Source organism: Pteropus medius, unplaced genomic scaffold (assembly GCF_902729225.1).
Source record: "Pteropus medius unplaced genomic scaffold, Ma_sr-lr_union100, whole genome shotgun sequence".
Lineage (NCBI taxonomy): Eukaryota > Metazoa > Chordata > Mammalia > Chiroptera > Pteropodidae > Pteropus > Pteropus medius.
The window spans coordinates 23,565,590-23,584,679 of NW_024340849.1; the positions used below are offsets into that span (position 1 = coordinate 23,565,590).

Genomic DNA, 19,090 nt, shown 5'->3' on the forward strand with positions numbered 1-19,090 from the left:
ACAGTTATACATGTGATTCTGAACTTAAATTAAGAGATGAAGTTTGAAAATGTCAATATGGAACTTGTGAGCAAAATAAGATTACTAAACCTATGGATCTGAATAAGAATATATAAGGAGGAGATATCAAATGGGAATAGAAAAAAGTCATGGACAGAATCCACGGCCACATAATTCTGAGAGAAGTGAGTCAATGGTAGGATTTTCAGGACATCTAGACAGGATATTCAGAAAGAGTTCAGAAAAATCAGGAAAGAAGGTCACCCAGTAAAAAGAGAAGAGTTTAAAGAAGGGATTAGTCAATTTGTCAGATGTTACAAATGGTGAAAGATCATTGGAAGCATCTATTGGGTTTGGCAGCTGGGGTAATAGTCATACTATTGAAAAACATTTTAAGAGAATGGGTGGAAAGGGGGGCAGAATCCATACTGGGAATATCGATGTGCACATCAGAAATGATTAAGAGAAATCATCACATAAATCTATGATGCATTATGTTTTGAGACTGTGCATCCTTCTCCTAATCACTTTGCTGCTTCATCTCAATTCTTCCCTTTTTTAACCTTATACAAATACTTTCTCGAATAACCTGTGTTTGATGGTAAATATTTGGAAGGATAGGTATAAGAAAATAACTAGAATTAAACTCTTAAAATAGGTGATTTGCATATTTTTTGGGGAAAAAATAAGGACGGTTAGCAAGGAAGGCTGAAAATACGGGACAGAAAGGGGACAACTAATGGGGCAGGATTGAAGTAGATATTAATTAGGACTCAGAGCCTAGATGTTAGTATTAGACTTGACACAACCAGTAACCTCTCTTCATCTGAGGCTAGGGAGAGTAAGATATCTAGTGATGCAGATGAGCTTCCAGGTGCTCGTCCCAGATGTTAAAATCATTCCTTTTGGATGTTTTTATTTCCTCATTAAGGTGAAGTAAGAGGACAAGTGGATATGGTCAAAGACCCGAGAAAAAAAGATTTTGAAAAACTAAATAATAGGAAAGGGCGCTGGCTAATAGATAAAATGATTGACAAGGGCATTGATGGTTCCGCTAAGATTGAAAACTAAATTTATAGTAATGCCAATAAACACAGACTTATACTTTTTTTTTTTAAATACTCAGTTCCTTGTGTGTAGGGCCAGACAATAAGGAACACTGGTTCAGTTTTTGCCTTCTGTAGATTCCAGGATTAGAACTTATATCAAACTTATTTTAATTTCATCCTTCTTTTCATGGCATATTCTTTCCAAAAACATATACAGGTCGACCATGAGCTTGGAGAAAGCCCATATTTCCGGCTTTCCTTTGGACCTCATTGGAGTCATCTGTCACTGCAATCCTTATACTACACTGAAGAAGCCATCATGATCCAATCCTTTTTTTTTTTTTCTCTGCTTAAAGTTTCTGCAGTGCACATTTTATGCAGAGAGTATACGTAACAGGACATTTGTGACACTCAAATTGAATTTTAATGGAAAGGACTTAAAATCTTCAGCAATTCCAGTGAGAGTCTAGCTTCTGAGCTCTCTAGTTAACTAATGGAGAGATTCTGCTGTAGTAATTGGTTGGTTCCTCTTTGGTCACCTTTCTACATTTAATTTACCCACACATTCAAAGAAGAGCTAGGAAAGATGTTTACTGAGCATGGCTCATGTGCAAAACACTGCGGTGTTACTGGAAGTGCAACTTCCTTGCCCTCATGGTCTTATTCCAAAACAATCCAGACATTATACAGCTATACAATTTATCACTTAATTATAACTGTTATATGTGTCAAAAGTATCAGTTCCTTCTTTCTATTTTTACCTCATATAATTTTATTAATGTACCATTGAAATGTTTTTTATGCCTAAAGAGTAAAATTTTTGGCCACTTCAAAAACTTAATTATTCATAATAACTAATTCCCTTAAGGTTCAGGAGAACCATTCATTTAATATACATCAAATATACACATTTATTTATTAGTGCAAATATATGAGGATATCCTTAGGCATGCACATATATATATATAAATATATATACTTATGCATATATCTTACATATATATTTCATATACTGCCTAAGTTTATTGATTTATAATTTTAACAAGATATTTTATAAGTAAAACCATTAGGAAAAAAATTCAAAGAAAAAGCCAGATATTGCTGTTAGCAAAATATTTAGCATTAACCTTCTCTTTTTTCCCTTCATAGCAACTACTCGCTGCCATGGCAACCTTTCCCCCCCAGCATACCAGAGCTTCTTGGATGAAAAGCACAAGGCCTTGGAGACTTCAAATGTCTCTTGTACAAAGCAGTCTAAACCCTTTACCCTGGAGCCATTACCATCCTGTGCCTCATAAGAGTTGGCTACGCCATTTAATTTATTATGTCCTGCTTTTCTCTCCATTCAATCGATATCTCTCCAAAACAGCAGGAGAGGGGAAAACAAAACGAAACAAAACAAAACAAAAACAAAACAAACAAACAAACAAAAAAACCTTTCACATTTCTTTGCACAGAGTAGGCACTCAAAAAATAATTTTTTTTTTTTGCTTATTCAATTGATGAGTACCAAATTCTTGTGAATCTAAGTAAATTAGGCATTTAATCTCACTAATTTATTCTGATTGTGTTCTTCACTCACTTCTCCCTCCCTCTTGCTCCATCTAAACCACATTAAATACTGATAATCTATAGATGAGCCATTATCAATTCTGCTTAGGACTTTGTTAGTCCTTCTATCTGAGACTCCTTCCTGCTAGAGGATACCAACCCCCCTTCTACCAACCTAGGTAATTCCTACTTGTCATTCAGGTCTCATATAAAGATTCCCTCACTCAGGTAGCCAAGAACAACTAATAAGGGGCTGGCCACTGTCATGGTGATGATCACAGTGATCTAAAATCTCTTTTATATTTTTTCTATTGCTCAAACCGACAACTAGTTCCTCTATTTATTGCAATAGGGTTCCAGTGGTGTCATTCTACAAATATTGAGTTCCTACTAAGTGCCAGCCACTATACTGGGGACCAGGTACAGTGATAAACAAGTCGACTTTCTTCAATAACAAAGCTATGCTGTCTTGGAGGAAAACAAAATAAGTACATGAACAAAGTAGTAAGATAATTTCAGAGAATAACTAAGTGCCCCAAAAGAGATAAAGTAGAGTAATGGACAGATTTGCTGGTAATTTGCAGAATATTTTATAGAGACTGGCTAGGAGAGGTACCTCACTGGAGGTGTATTTAAGCTGGGACACGAATGATGACAAGAATACAACAAGGAAAAGTACTGGAGGGAACACATTCCAGGCAGAGAAAATAATGTGCAAATACTTGAAGTCAAGAAGATTGCATTGGTCATATGTGAAAGTACATGGCTGGAGGTAATGAGTAAGGGGAGAGAGGTGTGAATTGGGAAGTATTCAAACACCACATCCATTAAGGTTTGTAGGTCACAGTGGGAAGTAGAAAAAAAATCTAAGCAGGGCCAGAATTTGATCTAAAGGAGTTGAAAATTTCCTCTGATCTTCTCTTCAGACACCACAAATAAAAAGTAACACATTTATTGGGTGTTCACAGCATGCCAGGAACTATCCTAAGTGCTTTTCATGTAATAGCTCACTGAATTCCATTAATAATTCTATGAGGTACGATTTTAAAGATGAGGAAATTGACGCACAGAAGAAAAGCTAAGCAACTCCCCAAGAGCCCATAGCTAAAAAGTGAAATGGCCAAAATTTGGATCTTAGTAATCTGATTCCAGAATCCATACTCTTATCCACTGTGACAAGATTTTGTCAGACATCCTGCTGGAAGCCACACTACGGCACAAATAAATTTGGGAGTAATATTCTGGCTCTTGGAATTGAAGTTTGATGGTCTCTTTATAATGGACTCTGTGGTGACCAGTGACTGTTTATGGGATGTCATTATCACCATCATTAAGATTAAATATTTAATGAGCATGTGTTACCTGCAAAGTTTGTGGCTAAGCACAATGAGGACAGAAATGGACAGAACATGATTTCTGTTCAGCTATCTTGCAGTTTGTTTGGTGAGATAAAGCAACTAAGTTGCAAGGCCCATAAACTTCCCTCTTGGATGGTAACCTGCAGAGCAAAGCAAAGGCCACCGAGATCACCAAGACTCAGGTGATCTGTAAAGACCTGAGCAGGTCAGGAAGAGATGCAGAAGAAGAAAAATGGAAGGCTTATGAGACAGAGAAAAAAGGCAAAATGAAAAGACTTGCAGAGAGGAGTTGTAGGTAATACTTCACATTATGAGAGCCTCAGATGAATGGGCAACCAAAATGGCTTTGTTGATTCCTATCTCACAACTCTTCTATGCAAAACTATAAAGGAAAATTTCAGGTGCTGGGAAGTGGGTGTGAAAGGGTGGTGGGAATCTGTTTATTGAAGCCAAGGTGTGGAGTGCTTTTTCTTTTTACCACAGAGAAGGGTAGAGGGATGCCTGTCAAGGCAAGGGAAGGAGGCTCCAACATAATCATTCCTAAGAGTCAGGGGGAAATGTTGAGAACAGACTGACATCTTGTCTCCAGTTGAACCTCTACTTAGTTCACAGACTTATATTTCACCCATCCAGAAAAGAGAACTGGAGAAAGAGAGGACCGAGGGAGTGCGCTGGGATGGAACAGCTTGTAAATCCAGTCTCCGGTTTGTCAGGAATGAGTTTCCCATGTGTCGTGACTGCAGTTGAAGATGGGACAATCTTGTCAGTGTTTTGCTTTGTTTTAGTTTTCCCTGCAAGGAATTCGAGATGACATCTATGCACATACCTTTAAATTCTAATAATAATAGTAATAGTAGTAATAATAACAATAATAAACTTGCAGATTAAATAAGAATATAAATAAATCAAGTTAAATAAATCAAAAGCATTTCTACTGGAATTGGCAAGGCTATTCATATTGTTAAAACTGATCAAAACTGATCATATAATTAAACAAAATGAAAACTGGACAATCTAAGTTTGGGCAGCTTTTCCATCAGTTAACAAATAGAATGCTTTTGGTCCCAAATTTCCCAGGCAGCTATGATTCCTGCTACCTTCATGATGCAGGCTCTATAATGAAAATTAATAGCTCCATGGGTAAGAACGAAATGAAACTCAGACAGGAAGATATTAAAAATTATAAATGAGATCCCAAAGAGTTTGTTCTATGCACTAAACGTTTTAACAGTGCCTAGCAGGTTTAACCACAGAGATATTTTGCTTATGAAGCTTCTCCTGGAAAAACCAGATGCATCTTTCTGTCAATCTCTCCTTATTCAAGGCTAGTAATTATAGCAGAGCTGCATCAGAGTTTCTTTTTATGCTATTAAGAATTACATAGCTTCCTAGACGACCACCATTACCCTGAATACCTTTACAATAACTTAATTTAATTGGTTTTTACCGAGCTAAGGTAAAAGGAAGATGTAAAGGGCAATGAAGCTCCTGAAAGTCAGCAGATCACTGGGAGTGGAACTGTAATTGACCAGCATGCTTGCCAACGCCCACTAGCTGCTGAGCCTGGACTAGAACAGGCTCTGCTTGCCATTGTGCCCCAGCAGTCTCGTTACCCGCTCCTATAGCTGTGTTCTAATACCTCCTCGGGCAAATGGGAAATGGCATTTCAGGGAGTATCTGGAATATTACATGGTGATCTTCCTCAGTGAAGAAGGTCATATATATTAGAAAGATGGCTCTCCTGGGTTATTGAAATTTTCTATTCTTGTATGAAACATTTTTCTTTATTCCTCTCTTTCTGCCAATGCTTTTTAAGGCCTCCAGGTGGCACATTTAATCACATTCTTCCATTTTTGTGATTAAGGGGCCTGGTGGTATAAAATGGTATTTGCACTGATTGCTCCTCCCAGACCATAAATAATCTTTGTACAGTATTTATTTCTCCCTCTGTTTCTGTATATACTTGAAATTTTCTTTTTATGTAAATGCAATATAAAATATTCTACATCATTTTGTTTAACACTTAAGAATCACCTTATGTTGTAACATCTCACATCAGAATAAGTACATATATGAAATTCTAGCAAAGGGAACTGGAAAGACCTCATGAGAAATAGCAAGAAGGACTAAAAACAATACTTGATGGAAGACAGTAGAACTTGATAGTTTTTTACTTTAAAATGTATATGACCTAGAACCATTTGTTTAACCTTTTTGGACTTGAAATACCTTATTTGGGAAGTAAAAAAAAAATCCCTTCTAACACTGAGCTTCTTTATTAACAGTCACTGTATGATGTAGATAAATATTTATGATTTAAAATATTTAATTTTACTTAAATTTGGATAAGTGAAGTAAAATATATTAGAATAATATGTTAATTACCTTAGTTTTAAACCCTAATACAAAAGCTATTATTTCTTGTTATGTTATTCTGGTTCTGAACCAGTCAGAGCACCATTAGTGGATTACAATTATTCCCAGCGATGCTGTTGAAATATTTATAGCTGTCTAACTGACCATAATTACTAAGCATAAAGCCCACAATCTGTGAAAATTTACGTTTGTTGAGATTATTTTTTCTACATGTTTGGACTCAAGTTCTTTCATTGAATTTATAATATATCAATTTCAACATCAAAGATAGGGATGGCAAATTTATGGTGTGAGATGGAATTTATTGAAACACAGAAATTTATTTTTAAAGTATGTTTTCACTTTTTTTCTTAAAAAATAAAAACTATGTCACTGATCTAATCAGAACTTTTGAAGAAAATATAGAAGAGATCAAGTATTTTACTAAATTTTATTTCCATTTAGATTACATTATAATGAATGTGAGAATTACTGTTATTAAATTAACATAAAATTAATGTTCTGATAATGAACCTAAGAATATCTGCAACTACATTTCATGCTTTGAAATAGAGCATTCATAAATCTACTTTATTTACTCATTAGTAGCTATAGAGTTAAATATACTTCAATCTGCTATAAATAAAATATGCTGTTATGTCATCTATTAAAGGTGTTTAGCTGTATACACTTTCAATAAGAATTTGCATGGAATTTTTTTCCAACGTCATTTCAGATGAAAATTGATTCTTACATTGTACCTTTAACTGAAGTTTGATGTTTCCAATGATTTATTTGCAATGTTTACATTTTTATAATTAGGAAACATTTCATAAATATGTGTGTTTGTATAGAGAGATTTTTCAAATATGTAAAAAATATTGTAGATTTAGTTAAAGACTTAAGTAAAATCCCTTTTTACTTCTATCCTTCTCAAAGAAAACCTATCTTCCTGTTTTGATGGAAATAATCTCCATATATCGAAAATAATCCAAAATGATAACTCAATGTCAGGGTGTCACTGAATGTACCTTCATTTCCACCATTGATCTGGAATGCCACTGAGTAAATATACGAATGTCCTATGTATATGTTGGTCTTGTTACTAGGTTCTCTATTGCATTGTATTGTTCTGTCTGTTTCGTCTTTAACTAATAGCCCACTCTTTATTGGGGAAATATTCCTAAACTGTAATAGCTTTACGGAGAGCAGCAATAGAGTGAGAATTCAACAACATTGTTACTGATCTCCCTGCCTCCTTCTTCCTAAAATTCAAATATTCTTTTCCTATTTTTACTTTTATTCTTCCCTATAAATTTTATTATTTCTATATGAAATTCTATCATTCAAAAGATTTCAGGATTTGAATGTATTTTTTATTAAAATTACACATGAATTTGGGGTGATTTATAATCTTTATAATAGTTAACTTCCTGTTAAAAACATAATGCAAATCTACAATATTACCTGATTTCAGAAATCTAAACTAAAATAAAAAGTCGGAGTTTTTCTTAATTTGTTTCTAAAACCTAACCAGACCCAATTCATTTTGTGACCAAACATTATCTAATGTGAACTATTTTGATACTTTATATATCCTATTAACTGTGAATACTGAAATATTTATCTACAGAAATATTACTGTATTTGAGGACAAGATGATTCTTCAAATTCAAAGGGGGTGCTTTATATTATATGGTGCATTTGTTTGAGTTGTAATTGATGTATCATATTCAGAAAGTATACAAATTATAATTACACAATTTTATAAATCATTACAAAGTAAACTCTTCTGAAACCACCATATAGATCAAGGACCATAATAAAAAGCAACATGGAGACACCTTTGTGTCACCTCCCAAAGGAAATATTATTTTGACTCCTAACAGTAAAGAATCATTTTCTTGTGTTTAAACTTTCTAAAAGTGTAACTGTATCCTTTATTAATATCACAATGAGAGAAACTAGTATATGGGAACTATCTATATTGTCTTTCCCATATCTCTATGAATCTAAAACTATATAAATCTAAAACTATACTAAAAAAGTTTATTAAAAATGTTCTTAGTTCTGATTTTTCACAAAGCACTATTATGTCTGTAAGATTTACCTACATTGTATTTAACAGTATTTTATTCATTTGCATTTAACAGTATTCCATTCTATTAATATACAACAAATTATTCATCAAATTTGCTCATAATATTTGAGTTGCTTTTAGGTTATTTTGTTATTATTGACAATGCTGATATGAATAATTCTGTACATGTCTTTTGGTACATATATCCACTCACCTTTATCAAAGAAAGCTTTTAGTATCAGAGGCATAATTGCAGAAAAGTTTTATTACAGGTTTTAATTTCTTGTCTAAGGTAAAGGCTAATATAGATTTTCTATTTCTTCCTGTATACGTTTCGGCAAATTTTATTTTGTTAGAAATATATTTGTCACCTAACTTGTCAAATATGTATTGGCACAAACATAATATTTCCTAATTATCTTTTTTTGTAGAATCTGTTGTGATATCCATTCTCTCTCTCTCTCTCTCTCTCTCTCTCTCTCTCTCTTTCATCTTTAATTTGTCTTGTCTGGGCTCTATCAATTAAACATCTTTACCTACCAAAAACTCAGATTGAATTTAGTTTTCTCTACTGCACGACTGTATTCTGTTTGATTTATTCTGTATTTATCTTTAAAATTTCCTTTTTTCTGCTTTCTTTGTGTTTAATTTGCTGGGATTTTTTTTAACTTTTTGACATTACTACTTTGATCATTAAATTTGAGTGCTTCCACTTTCCAAAACATTCATATAATGGTATAAAGATAATTCTGAACAAACTTTAGATAACCCACGAGCTATGATATGTTGTATTTTCTTTATCAGTTTCAAATACTTTCTCATTTTCATGTAATATGTCTTTTTTGACTTCTTGACTAGAAGTGTATTTTCCAAAATATTTTGAGATTTCCTAGTTATCATCTTCTTTTTAGAAGTAATTTCTAGCTTATTTCCATTTGTTTGGGAATCTGCTGTGACTGACTCTTTGTGATGTTTTAAGACTTTATTTATAGCTTAGCATGAAGTCAATCTCTATAAGGGCTTCTGGTTCACTGGAAGAGAAAATAAACTTTTTAGTTGTTAGGTATAACATCTTAAATGTGTAAATTAGATCAAATGTGTTCTGCTGTTTAAACCTTTTATATCCTTTCTGATGTTTTGCCTACTTATTCCTTCAACTGCTAAGGGAAATGTGTTAAAATCTCTTACTAGTAATTTGGATTTTAGTTCTGTAAACTTTTCTATAAGCTGAGGCTATGATTTTTAGTACATACAAATTTATAAGTATAATATCTTCTTGATAGATTTTTCTTTTTATCATTATAAAATATCTCCCTTTGAATTCTAGTATTTTTTAAATTTACTATCTACCTTTTTTTGATATTATGTCAGTATAGTAGCTTGATTTTGTATAAATTCCCATTCGAAATTCATTCTTTCTATATTTTCACATGTAAGGTTTTTTGACTATAAGTGATTTTTTTAAAAAAATAATCTGGTATGACAATCTTTGTCTTTTTAAATTGGAAAGTGTACTGCATTTATATACAACTGATTTTAGTAGATTCTATTATTTCTTTACAATTCTCCATTTTTTTCTCTACTCTTGTCACTCTTCATTATTACCTGAGTATACATCCTGCTTCGCTGATTTTAGGTTTCGAAATTTGTCTTTTGACCACTGGGATGTGGGTAAATCATCTCTGCCTCTTGCCTACTTGTTCTCCATAACCTTCAGTCTGTGTCCCATTATAAGAAGACAGGAGGAACAAACCAGAACCTAACAAACAGCCTAGAGTTGAGCTGCCAGTCTGTGTTCCAGTTGCTAATGAGCAGGGGGAGCAAGAAATATTTTTGCAAGATATAGAGGTTTAGAGGCATTTTTTTTTTTTTTTTTGTATACATATAGCCTAATGAAAGCTGATTTAGCTAGAAAATGGTACTAGGAATGTGGTGTTGCTATAGAAAAACATGAAATATGTGCCATTGGCTTCTGGGTGGGAAAATTGTTACAGGACACTGAAAAATAAATGGCAACTCATGCTATGTGGTATTAAAATATATGGTAAGATTATTGCCTGTGATTACTTGGCAATCAGACAACTTAATAAACCTATGACTTTGCCCCATTGTCAGTGAGATAGAATGTTAATAACTTTAGTTGGTTGCTTTTAGCTGTATTTCTTAAGTTACTATAAAAATGAAATGAGCTCAAAAAATGATTGGTGTGTTTGCCAGCAGGAATGAAAAAGAAAGGAGAGTATTCAGCCAGTCTCAGGACTCATCTCTTTGTATCAGCCCTTGGTGAGGCTAAACTATCACAGATTAGAAAGGACCTGGCTTTGGAATCAGATAGACCTGTTTTCACATTCCAGCTCAACCGTGTATTAGCCCTATGCTGTGCTCTATCAGTTAAGAAGAGGTGATTTAACACTGGTTACAAATAACTCCTAAACGTCAGCAGCGTAAAAGAACAAAGTTTCTTTCTTATTCTCATCATACATCTGACAAGGGTGGATTGCAAACCCTGCTCCACCTAGGCCTAGTCACTCAGATTCCAGGCTGATGGGGTTTCCAGTTCCACTTTTAAATAAACAAACATTTGGGTAATTTTAAGGAAATAAATAGACCAGTATGGGTGAAAAGCAATCAGAATATATTGAGTAAAAGCAGCCTATTCCTGCTTTCTTAGTGCCCGTGTGAGTAATCTAGTGGAGCTTAATAGGAGTGCTAAACTCAGAGCAGGATTACTAGTGCCCAGCCCCACTGAAAGATAATCCACCATTTAGATATCTGTACATCATTAATGTTTATATCTTAATTCATACTTATTAACTCCAGGTATTTTTACTCATCATCCTTTTAACTCCTGCGATTTAGGCACCAGGCACTGCAGTAGACACCAAATGAGGCACAGTCTCTGACCTCGGTTGGTTTATCATCAAGAGGATCTATTACAATAACATGAGCCAGAACACACTTAAGTGCCACAAAAAAACCAAGAGCTCTCAGCCTGCTCTGTAGAGCTCTGCTAGAGAAGGACTTATTTGTCCTAATGGTGGTATTTTGCCTTTTGTTTTTGTCAGAAGATTGTCTTTCAAGTTTCATGACAACTTCATCCTAACTTATTCTTAACTAAAAGCTACGAGCGATAATTAATAACAATTAATAGTCATAGAGTTTTAAATATGTGCTCAGTGTGATCAATGCACCTTGTATTGATGATCTCATTTAACTTTAACAAGGAGCCACTGAGGGAGGTATTATTATATTATGTTACAGATGAGAAAACTGAGGCCAAAAGGTTAAGAAATTTACCCAGCCTTGCAAAGCTAAAAAGTAGCATATTTGGGATTGGAAACCAAGCAGTTTGAATCTAAAGCCATACTTTTGACCACTATGCCCTGTTACTTTTTTTGAAGTCTGGAAAATTGATTCCAGTTCCACTTTTAATAAGTTCTAACTAGTTGCCCTTTTAGAGATTCTGATTTCTCATTCGTCTTTTAAATTCAGAAATTCTAGAAATCTTCCTTAATTCACATTCTCATGGAATAAGCCCATAGCCCTGGTAAAGAATATGCTTTTTGATCTAAGCATCTGTCCCTTCTTCTCTTTTTAATATCTTTATTTTTCCCTTAGGTCTCTACAGAGGAAGGCTTGAGTCTGGCCCAAGAATATAACTGTGCTTTTTTTGAGACCTCTGCAGCCCTCAGATTCTGCATCGATGATGCCTTTCATGGTTTAGTGAGGGAAATCCGCAAAAAGGAGTCCATGCCATCCTTGATGGAAAAGAAAGTGAAGAGAAAAGACAGCCTGTGGAAGAAGTTAAAAGGCTCACTGAAGAAGAAGAGAGAAAACATGACATGATATCTACTTCTAACTCCCTTCTCTCTCTCTCTCTCTCAATTTTATCCGTCGGACTATTCCAAATGTTACATTCTGCCTCATTTCTCATCCCCCCACTGCTCTGCCTCTCCCTCTTTCTCTCTCCCTATCCCCTTCTCTCTCACTCAATATTTGTCTGTAGGTAAAAGCAAGATCTGCATAACTGTACTTCTTGAGATAGTTTTGTTTTGCCCTTAACAGTTGGATGAATTTTGTCAATCAGTTGGATATGCTGTTTAGTTTTTACAATATATGACTAAATAAAATTGACATTCCAATTGACTCATTTCCCTTTAAAGAGTCCAGCTTCATTTGGTATGCTGTCTGGTTATAGAGGAAATATTCAGAATTGCAGACAGAATGATAAAAGGCTCGGGGGATCTGCCTTTGCCTGATAAGGCTTGGGTTGTTTGCATTTCAGGAATCTCAGTAAATAATGAAGAAGCTCAGAAAACAACTCAGAGCGGGAGTCTGCAGCTTGGTCTTTCCTTAAAGGCAGAAGTTGTGCTTTTTCTTGAATGCTCCATAGATGACCCTCAGAGGAATTATTAATAATAGGAACTGGCTGTAGGTCATTGGAGGGCCAAAGTGAAATATTTATGTATTTACAGTGCCCTGCCCCAGTAGGCTTCGGCAAAATTATCACAGGGAAGTCACTGGGCTGAGGCAAAGGGACGTTGTTTTTGTAGAAGGAAGAGAGAGGCTTATTAAAGGACACCCTGCTCCCTCTCAGTGAGAAGTCCCCCTTAAGACTGCTTCACTTATAGTGGGATCATCTGCAGAGCAAGAGGCTTGTTGACTCCAGAGACTCTAAATTCTTATGTTGCCAAAATGTCCTATCTCTACCTACTCAAATCATGAAATGCCAGCAGTGTCTTTTTTCTTGTTTGTTTTACAGTGGATCATCATGTGAGATGAAATTGCCCATTAACTCATTTATTCCATTGTGAGTTGGTTTATTCAAATTTAAGCTTAGAAAGCACCCTACCAGAAAGAGCTGTTCAAAATGTTTCATAGACAAGTTAAAGGAAAACCATGAACTGCACAACTAAGCTTGAGAAGGAATCCATCAAAGTAATCATGGGTTGGGGGCAGCTTTCATCATAAATTGGAGAAAAGGAGGAATGACGAGCATAGTTCTTATTCAACATGCAAGCACTTATTCACAATGCAAATCTCTGAGAATGCCAAAATGAATCAACTGGAAGGCACATTTAGCTGAAGAACAGTGTATTATAAAATCTTAGATGAGAAGACACATTTTACATAGTAACACAGATACAACTGGAAAGAATTTAGAGATTGCAATTTTGCCATTGGTGGACTAAAATCTCAGCTCTTTGGAATACTGTACTTGTGGGTCCTTTCACTGTTTAGGGCCAGGGCCTTTCTCAAACCCACAAAGACTTCACTGTTCTTGAACCTAGGTGTTCTTGCACCTGGGATCAAGGCATTCAACATGCAATCATCATTTGCTAGTATCTGCTGCCACTCTGCTCCTTTGGATTTTCTCGATCCTCATCTTCTATGGAGTAGAGTACAAACTAGTTAATTTTCCCCATCCGAAAGTGCCTCTAAAATCAAATCCACATAATCTTTTCATAAGGCATTCATAATTAGAAAAAAAAAAATTTAAAAAACATGTGGAGGTGATGTAAAGGCAGAAAAATTCTTACAATTAAATGACTGGTCTTTGCTTCCTCCTTGTCTTTTAAAAAAATTATATATATATATATTTTTTTTTAAATAAATTTATTTATTTAAATTAATTTCAAGTATACAGTACATTGGTTAGGCATCTATAATGTTCATAAAACAATCCCCCCAATTGTTCCTCACCTGGCCCTCCACTTAGCCATCATATTAACGTTAACTGCATTCCCTCTGCCATGTTCCCCGTGCCCAAGTATCAACTACTAATTTTTACTTCTTTAACCCTTCACCCTATTCTCCCAGGGTTTTTTTTTTAATACTTAATATTCTGCTTTTGTCCAGTTAAAATGAGTCAGTACATTCTTAACCATATGTATATTTTTTGCCTGCTGCAGCCCCTGACCCCTGGAACCCTCCTTAGCCTGGGAAGACCCTGTGAATGCTGCATTCTATCAGACTCTTCTGTTTGCTAGAAAATATAATATAGGAAACAGAGCAGTTGGTACTTAATTCCATATGATGAAACTACATCTTTGAAAATACAATGACTCTCCTATCTATGAATAATAATAGTGTCTGATGCATTTCCTAACACATCTAAGTCTGTAAATTTTACTGTCAGTTCCCCTGCATTTGGCTCTAGAGATTTGTATCTCATTTCTCTTACTACTTCCTTCTTTCTTTATACTCCCAAAGTTCTGATAAATAATTTATGTACATTAGAATTTTGTAGTGAAGTTTAGATTGGGGAACAGTTACCAAGTCCAAACATTTCATTCTATAGAAGGAAGGAGGTCTATAAATTATCACCTGGGGGGGAGGGGTGGCACAGATTTGAGATAGTTGTCACCAACATAGATAGAGGCAGACTTCCTTCCAGAAGACTGGACCAGAGGATATATTCTATGAGAATAAAACCTAGGTATTTCTGCCCAAGGGCTATTGATTCACTCTCTTTGGCATAAGACCAAAGTGCCTGGATCTTGTTTCTGATCATCACACCTGAAAATTTCTAAACAGATCGAGGGTATCTAAGTCAGTCTCATCAGAGAAGAGAACCATAATGTGTTCTTGCTTGCATTGCCAAGGGAGTGTCAAGAAACTACTGAAAGTAAACATACAAGTCCAGAGTAGACTAATGTGTAGTCATCTGGCACAATTTATCAAGTACTGACTAAATTTCTTTTATGTATCACACTTTTCTAGATTCCACACTCTTGTGAGGTATGTGTGTGTGTGTGTGTGTGTGTGTGTGTGTTTGGGAGGCACTAGGCAATTATGAATACACTTTTTGCCCTCCAGAAATGTATCATTTATCTAAAATTAGGTATTTTTCATTAACTTATTGTGAGTCCCCATGATAAAATAATTTATCAGAGACAAATGGCAGTCTAAAACATATTTTATGTTCAGTGGACAACAATTGAGCCTGGACATTTCTGCAGAAAATGCCAGGGAGGAAAAAACACGGGCAGTTGGGCCAAGCATTATTCACATAACACTCAGATGTGCAAGAAATAGATAGCTGCTTTATTTCTCTATAACTCATCTGCTCTTTCTCATGAGCCCCTGACTAATGGGTAGCTGGGGGCAGGAGGGACTAAATTTTAGTTCAGTCCAGTAATTTAGTGCTAATCTGAAGCAATAATATCAGAGCTATCTTTAAATAACACAGTCTCTGCTGGGTGCACTTAGGTCAGTGTTTGATCATTCAAAGTTCTGCCCTGTTAACTTTCCTTTCCAAAACTGCATCTGGGTATAAGGGAAAGGTATGGCTTATGTGACCTCAAGGCAGTAGAGTTCCCTTTTCTTATCTTCTAAGTCCTATAGTATATTCTGCATCCTCTTTGATCTTTTTAACCAAGGGTCTGGGCTGATTTTTTTTTTTTAATCTATCATAAGAACACTTGACATGAGATCTATCCTCTTTACAAGTTGCTTCAGTTTACAATACATTATTGCTGACTGTAGGTATAATGATCTCTCGAACTTATACATCTTGCTTGAGACTTTATGCCTTTTAATTAATAACTCCCCATTTCTCCATCCTCACAGACCCTGGTGACCACCTGATTCTACTTACCAGATTGGTTGACTCTGAGGTATGTTGGAGGTAACAAAGGGGGCCATAATAACAGGCACTTTTTCTCTGGAGTCCATGAACTTCCCCTTTTATCTTTGGGTCTCAAGGTCCTTCCCAACAGCCCCTTTATTCTGACCTCAGTTCTCTTCCAGGCATCTGCCAGCACTTTTCCCTCTCCTGAAAGTCCCCCACATGGCAGGCACAGGCCATGGGGATCCGTGAGCACTGCCTCAGTAAAGCTTTTTCAGCTCTCTACCCCCGCCTCTGTCTAGGTCATATGAGACTGCCCTGAGGAGTCCAGAATTCTTTGGCAAAAGTGCTGTACAAGCATACACCCATCAGAATGGAGATTGGCTGTGAAGAAATGCAACCATGACCACTGTAAACTTGGTCACTAGCTCTAGTGTTCTCAAACTTCCCTGGGGTTATTTGTGAGCAGCCTTCTACCATTAGTTGGCCAGAAACACCTGCGGTGAGGTTAGGAAGAAGATGCTGCTGTATAACCTGTCTGTGTTCTTAGTGCCTCTCTCCCACAAAACTCACATGGATACTCTATATCCTACTTTATACATCCTTATGCTTCATTCTGGCTCTACCTCTAATACTCCATAACCTAGTGTAACTGTTCTCCTTTCAGAATTGTATGGAAAAGAAAGCACATCAATACAGCCAACATTTTTGTCTTGTAAAAATCTGGCACAAAGTTTTAATAATAATGTCAGTGTGATTTGTATCCTATCCAGTTTTTAAAATAAATACTCCCTGGTAACTAACTTTTGTATCTTAAAAAAAAGTTAAATATAAATAAATAAAATACTAGTGCTTCAAGCAACCATATAAATCACAATGAACCAGTTCCCTCCTAGAGAGGAAAACACTGAGGACTAGAGGAAACTCCAGGCCTGCAAGGTCATCTCATCATCTTTCTGGTCCTCCTTTAGTGTCCTTCACTGTCCTTTATGGCTCTAATAGGCCAAAAGCCAATATGAAAATACCACTGGTGTTAATGTCTATTTGATGTTTTCTTGTCTCTCAAGGAGGAGTCAGAGAGGGAAGAAAACATGACAACTTCAGTCTCCTGAGATGTCAGGAACTCCAGACATCATTTTTTTGCTATAATAATGAGGTTAATATATCTTCAATTTTTAGTAAAAATTATCTGTAAATAAACATCATGCCTGAATGACAGACTCTGTGACTTTGGGTCAGTCTAATCCTTCACCAACCTGAGTGCTAATCAGTTTCCACATGAAATGGAATGGGACTAAGACACAGAAAGATGGATATTCTTTGAATGGTTTATCTTGGCCTTTGGCAGATTCTGTGAGTTATTTTATAGCATATCCTCTGAGTTTATTAGTTTTTTAATAGGTTTATAATAATAGAAAATATATGTATCCTTTTGATTATTATTGGGAGGAAAAAAGAACTCTATAGTAGAAAAAAAATATTTTTCTCATACACCCAGAATGCCACTAAAATCACAACAATAATTTATTCTACTGATTGTGTTGCAATTTGGCATCATTTGGCTTTCTCTAAAGGTGTAATTAAAACAATCTAATAAATAGAATAAAAATATAGTTTCTGAAATAGAATCATCATGTCTCTTTAAAATATATATGAGAACTATTTACCTTCCCTTCTACTTTAGGCAAACAGGATGCCGAAAACAGTGCTATTGTAAGTCACTCCCTCCAGAGTAGTGCATTAGACAAGGGAGTGAGAGATTCAATTAAGGGGATTTTGCCAAAGGTTTTTAATTTATCGCTGCTGAGAAGTGCTAGACTTACAGCAAATAGAGTTTATATTTATGCATAGAAGAGGTAAAGAGAGAAATAAAAGCACTATCAGCATGCCACTACCCTGGAGATGTTTGAAAAGCTTAAAACAACTATGAATTATAGACTCAAGAGCTTTCTGTTCGCATCATGTCTGAATGACAGACAGTTTGACTTTAGGTCAATCAAGTCCTTCACCAACCTGAGCGCTAATCGGTTTCCATATAAAATGGAATGGGACCAGGATACAGAAAGATGGGTATTCTTTGAATGGTTTATCTTGGCCTTTGTATAAGTTATTTTACAGCATACTCTCTGAGTTTATTAGTTTTTTAATAGGTTTATAATAATAGAAATTATGTGTATTCTTGTAACTATCATTGGGAAGAAAGAAATGCTCTGTAGTACTAAGTACATGGCCAAAAAAGTTGAACTAAAATGACCAATAACCCACTAATTCACAAGTAGTAAATTCACTTACAGAAAATTCAACATTCATTTATTTATGTATTTATTCACTTAATATTTTTGAGCTCCTATTGTATGAAACATACCTGCTTGGCATTTTCTTTTATTATAACTCCTCAGTAATCACATAATAAAGCAAACCATACATACATACACTAAGAAAATAGTTTCTGAGTACCTACTCTGTGTCAAGTACTGCACTGAGCTCTAGGTGTATAACTGCACTAGGACATCTATGGTGTTTGGTCTATTGCCACTTATAGTCTAAGAAGAAATATAGGAATAAAATATTTAGATTTATAATTTTAAAATTGAGACTATAACCAATCATATAATGTAGAGTTTGCATATAAATATCATCTATAATAGGAAGATTTAACCTGGTTGAGGAGGTCAGGAGCTTCCTTGAAAACATGAAAATTGGGTTGGGATATAATGAATGAGCATCATTTGTTTAGGCCAAGAAGAAAGAGATGATGTGAAAGTGTTTCAGGCAGCAAGAAGAGAATGAGCATCAGCCCTATGGCAGTTGGATGCATGGTGAGTAAAGGTGAATAAAGTTTGACAGGGATAGAAAAGAGAAAAGAGGTGTGTAACATGAAGAAACAGGAGGGGAAGCTGGGAAAAAGATTGCGCAGGTCTAATTAGGTGAGAGCTATGAGTTTGGTCTTTATCCTGAGAAGAATGAGAGGCTGTTAAAGAGATTTAAACAGTTGGATGAAGTAGCAATTATTTGCCTTTTAAAATGATAATTTTGTCTTTGGAGAACAGAGTGGAAGAGTAACAGAGTGAAATACCATAATTATATTTTATTTTATCAGAAATTATATAATTTAATGCCTATAATT

General features: G+C 35.2%; 1 protein-coding gene across 1 annotated transcript in view; it reads left to right on the plus strand.

Moving 5' to 3' along the window:
• Positions 1-12,486, plus strand: part of RIT2 (Ras like without CAAX 2) — a 312,271-nt gene extending 299,785 nt beyond the window's left edge. Inside the window, exon 5 of the mRNA XM_039842644.1 lies at positions 12,012-12,486. Within this exon, the coding sequence (XP_039698578.1) occupies positions 12,012-12,239 (228 nt within the window). The 3' untranslated portion in view covers positions 12,240-12,486. The remainder of the gene's footprint in view (positions 1-12,011) is intronic.
• Positions 12,487-19,090: the final 6,604 nt, after the last annotated feature.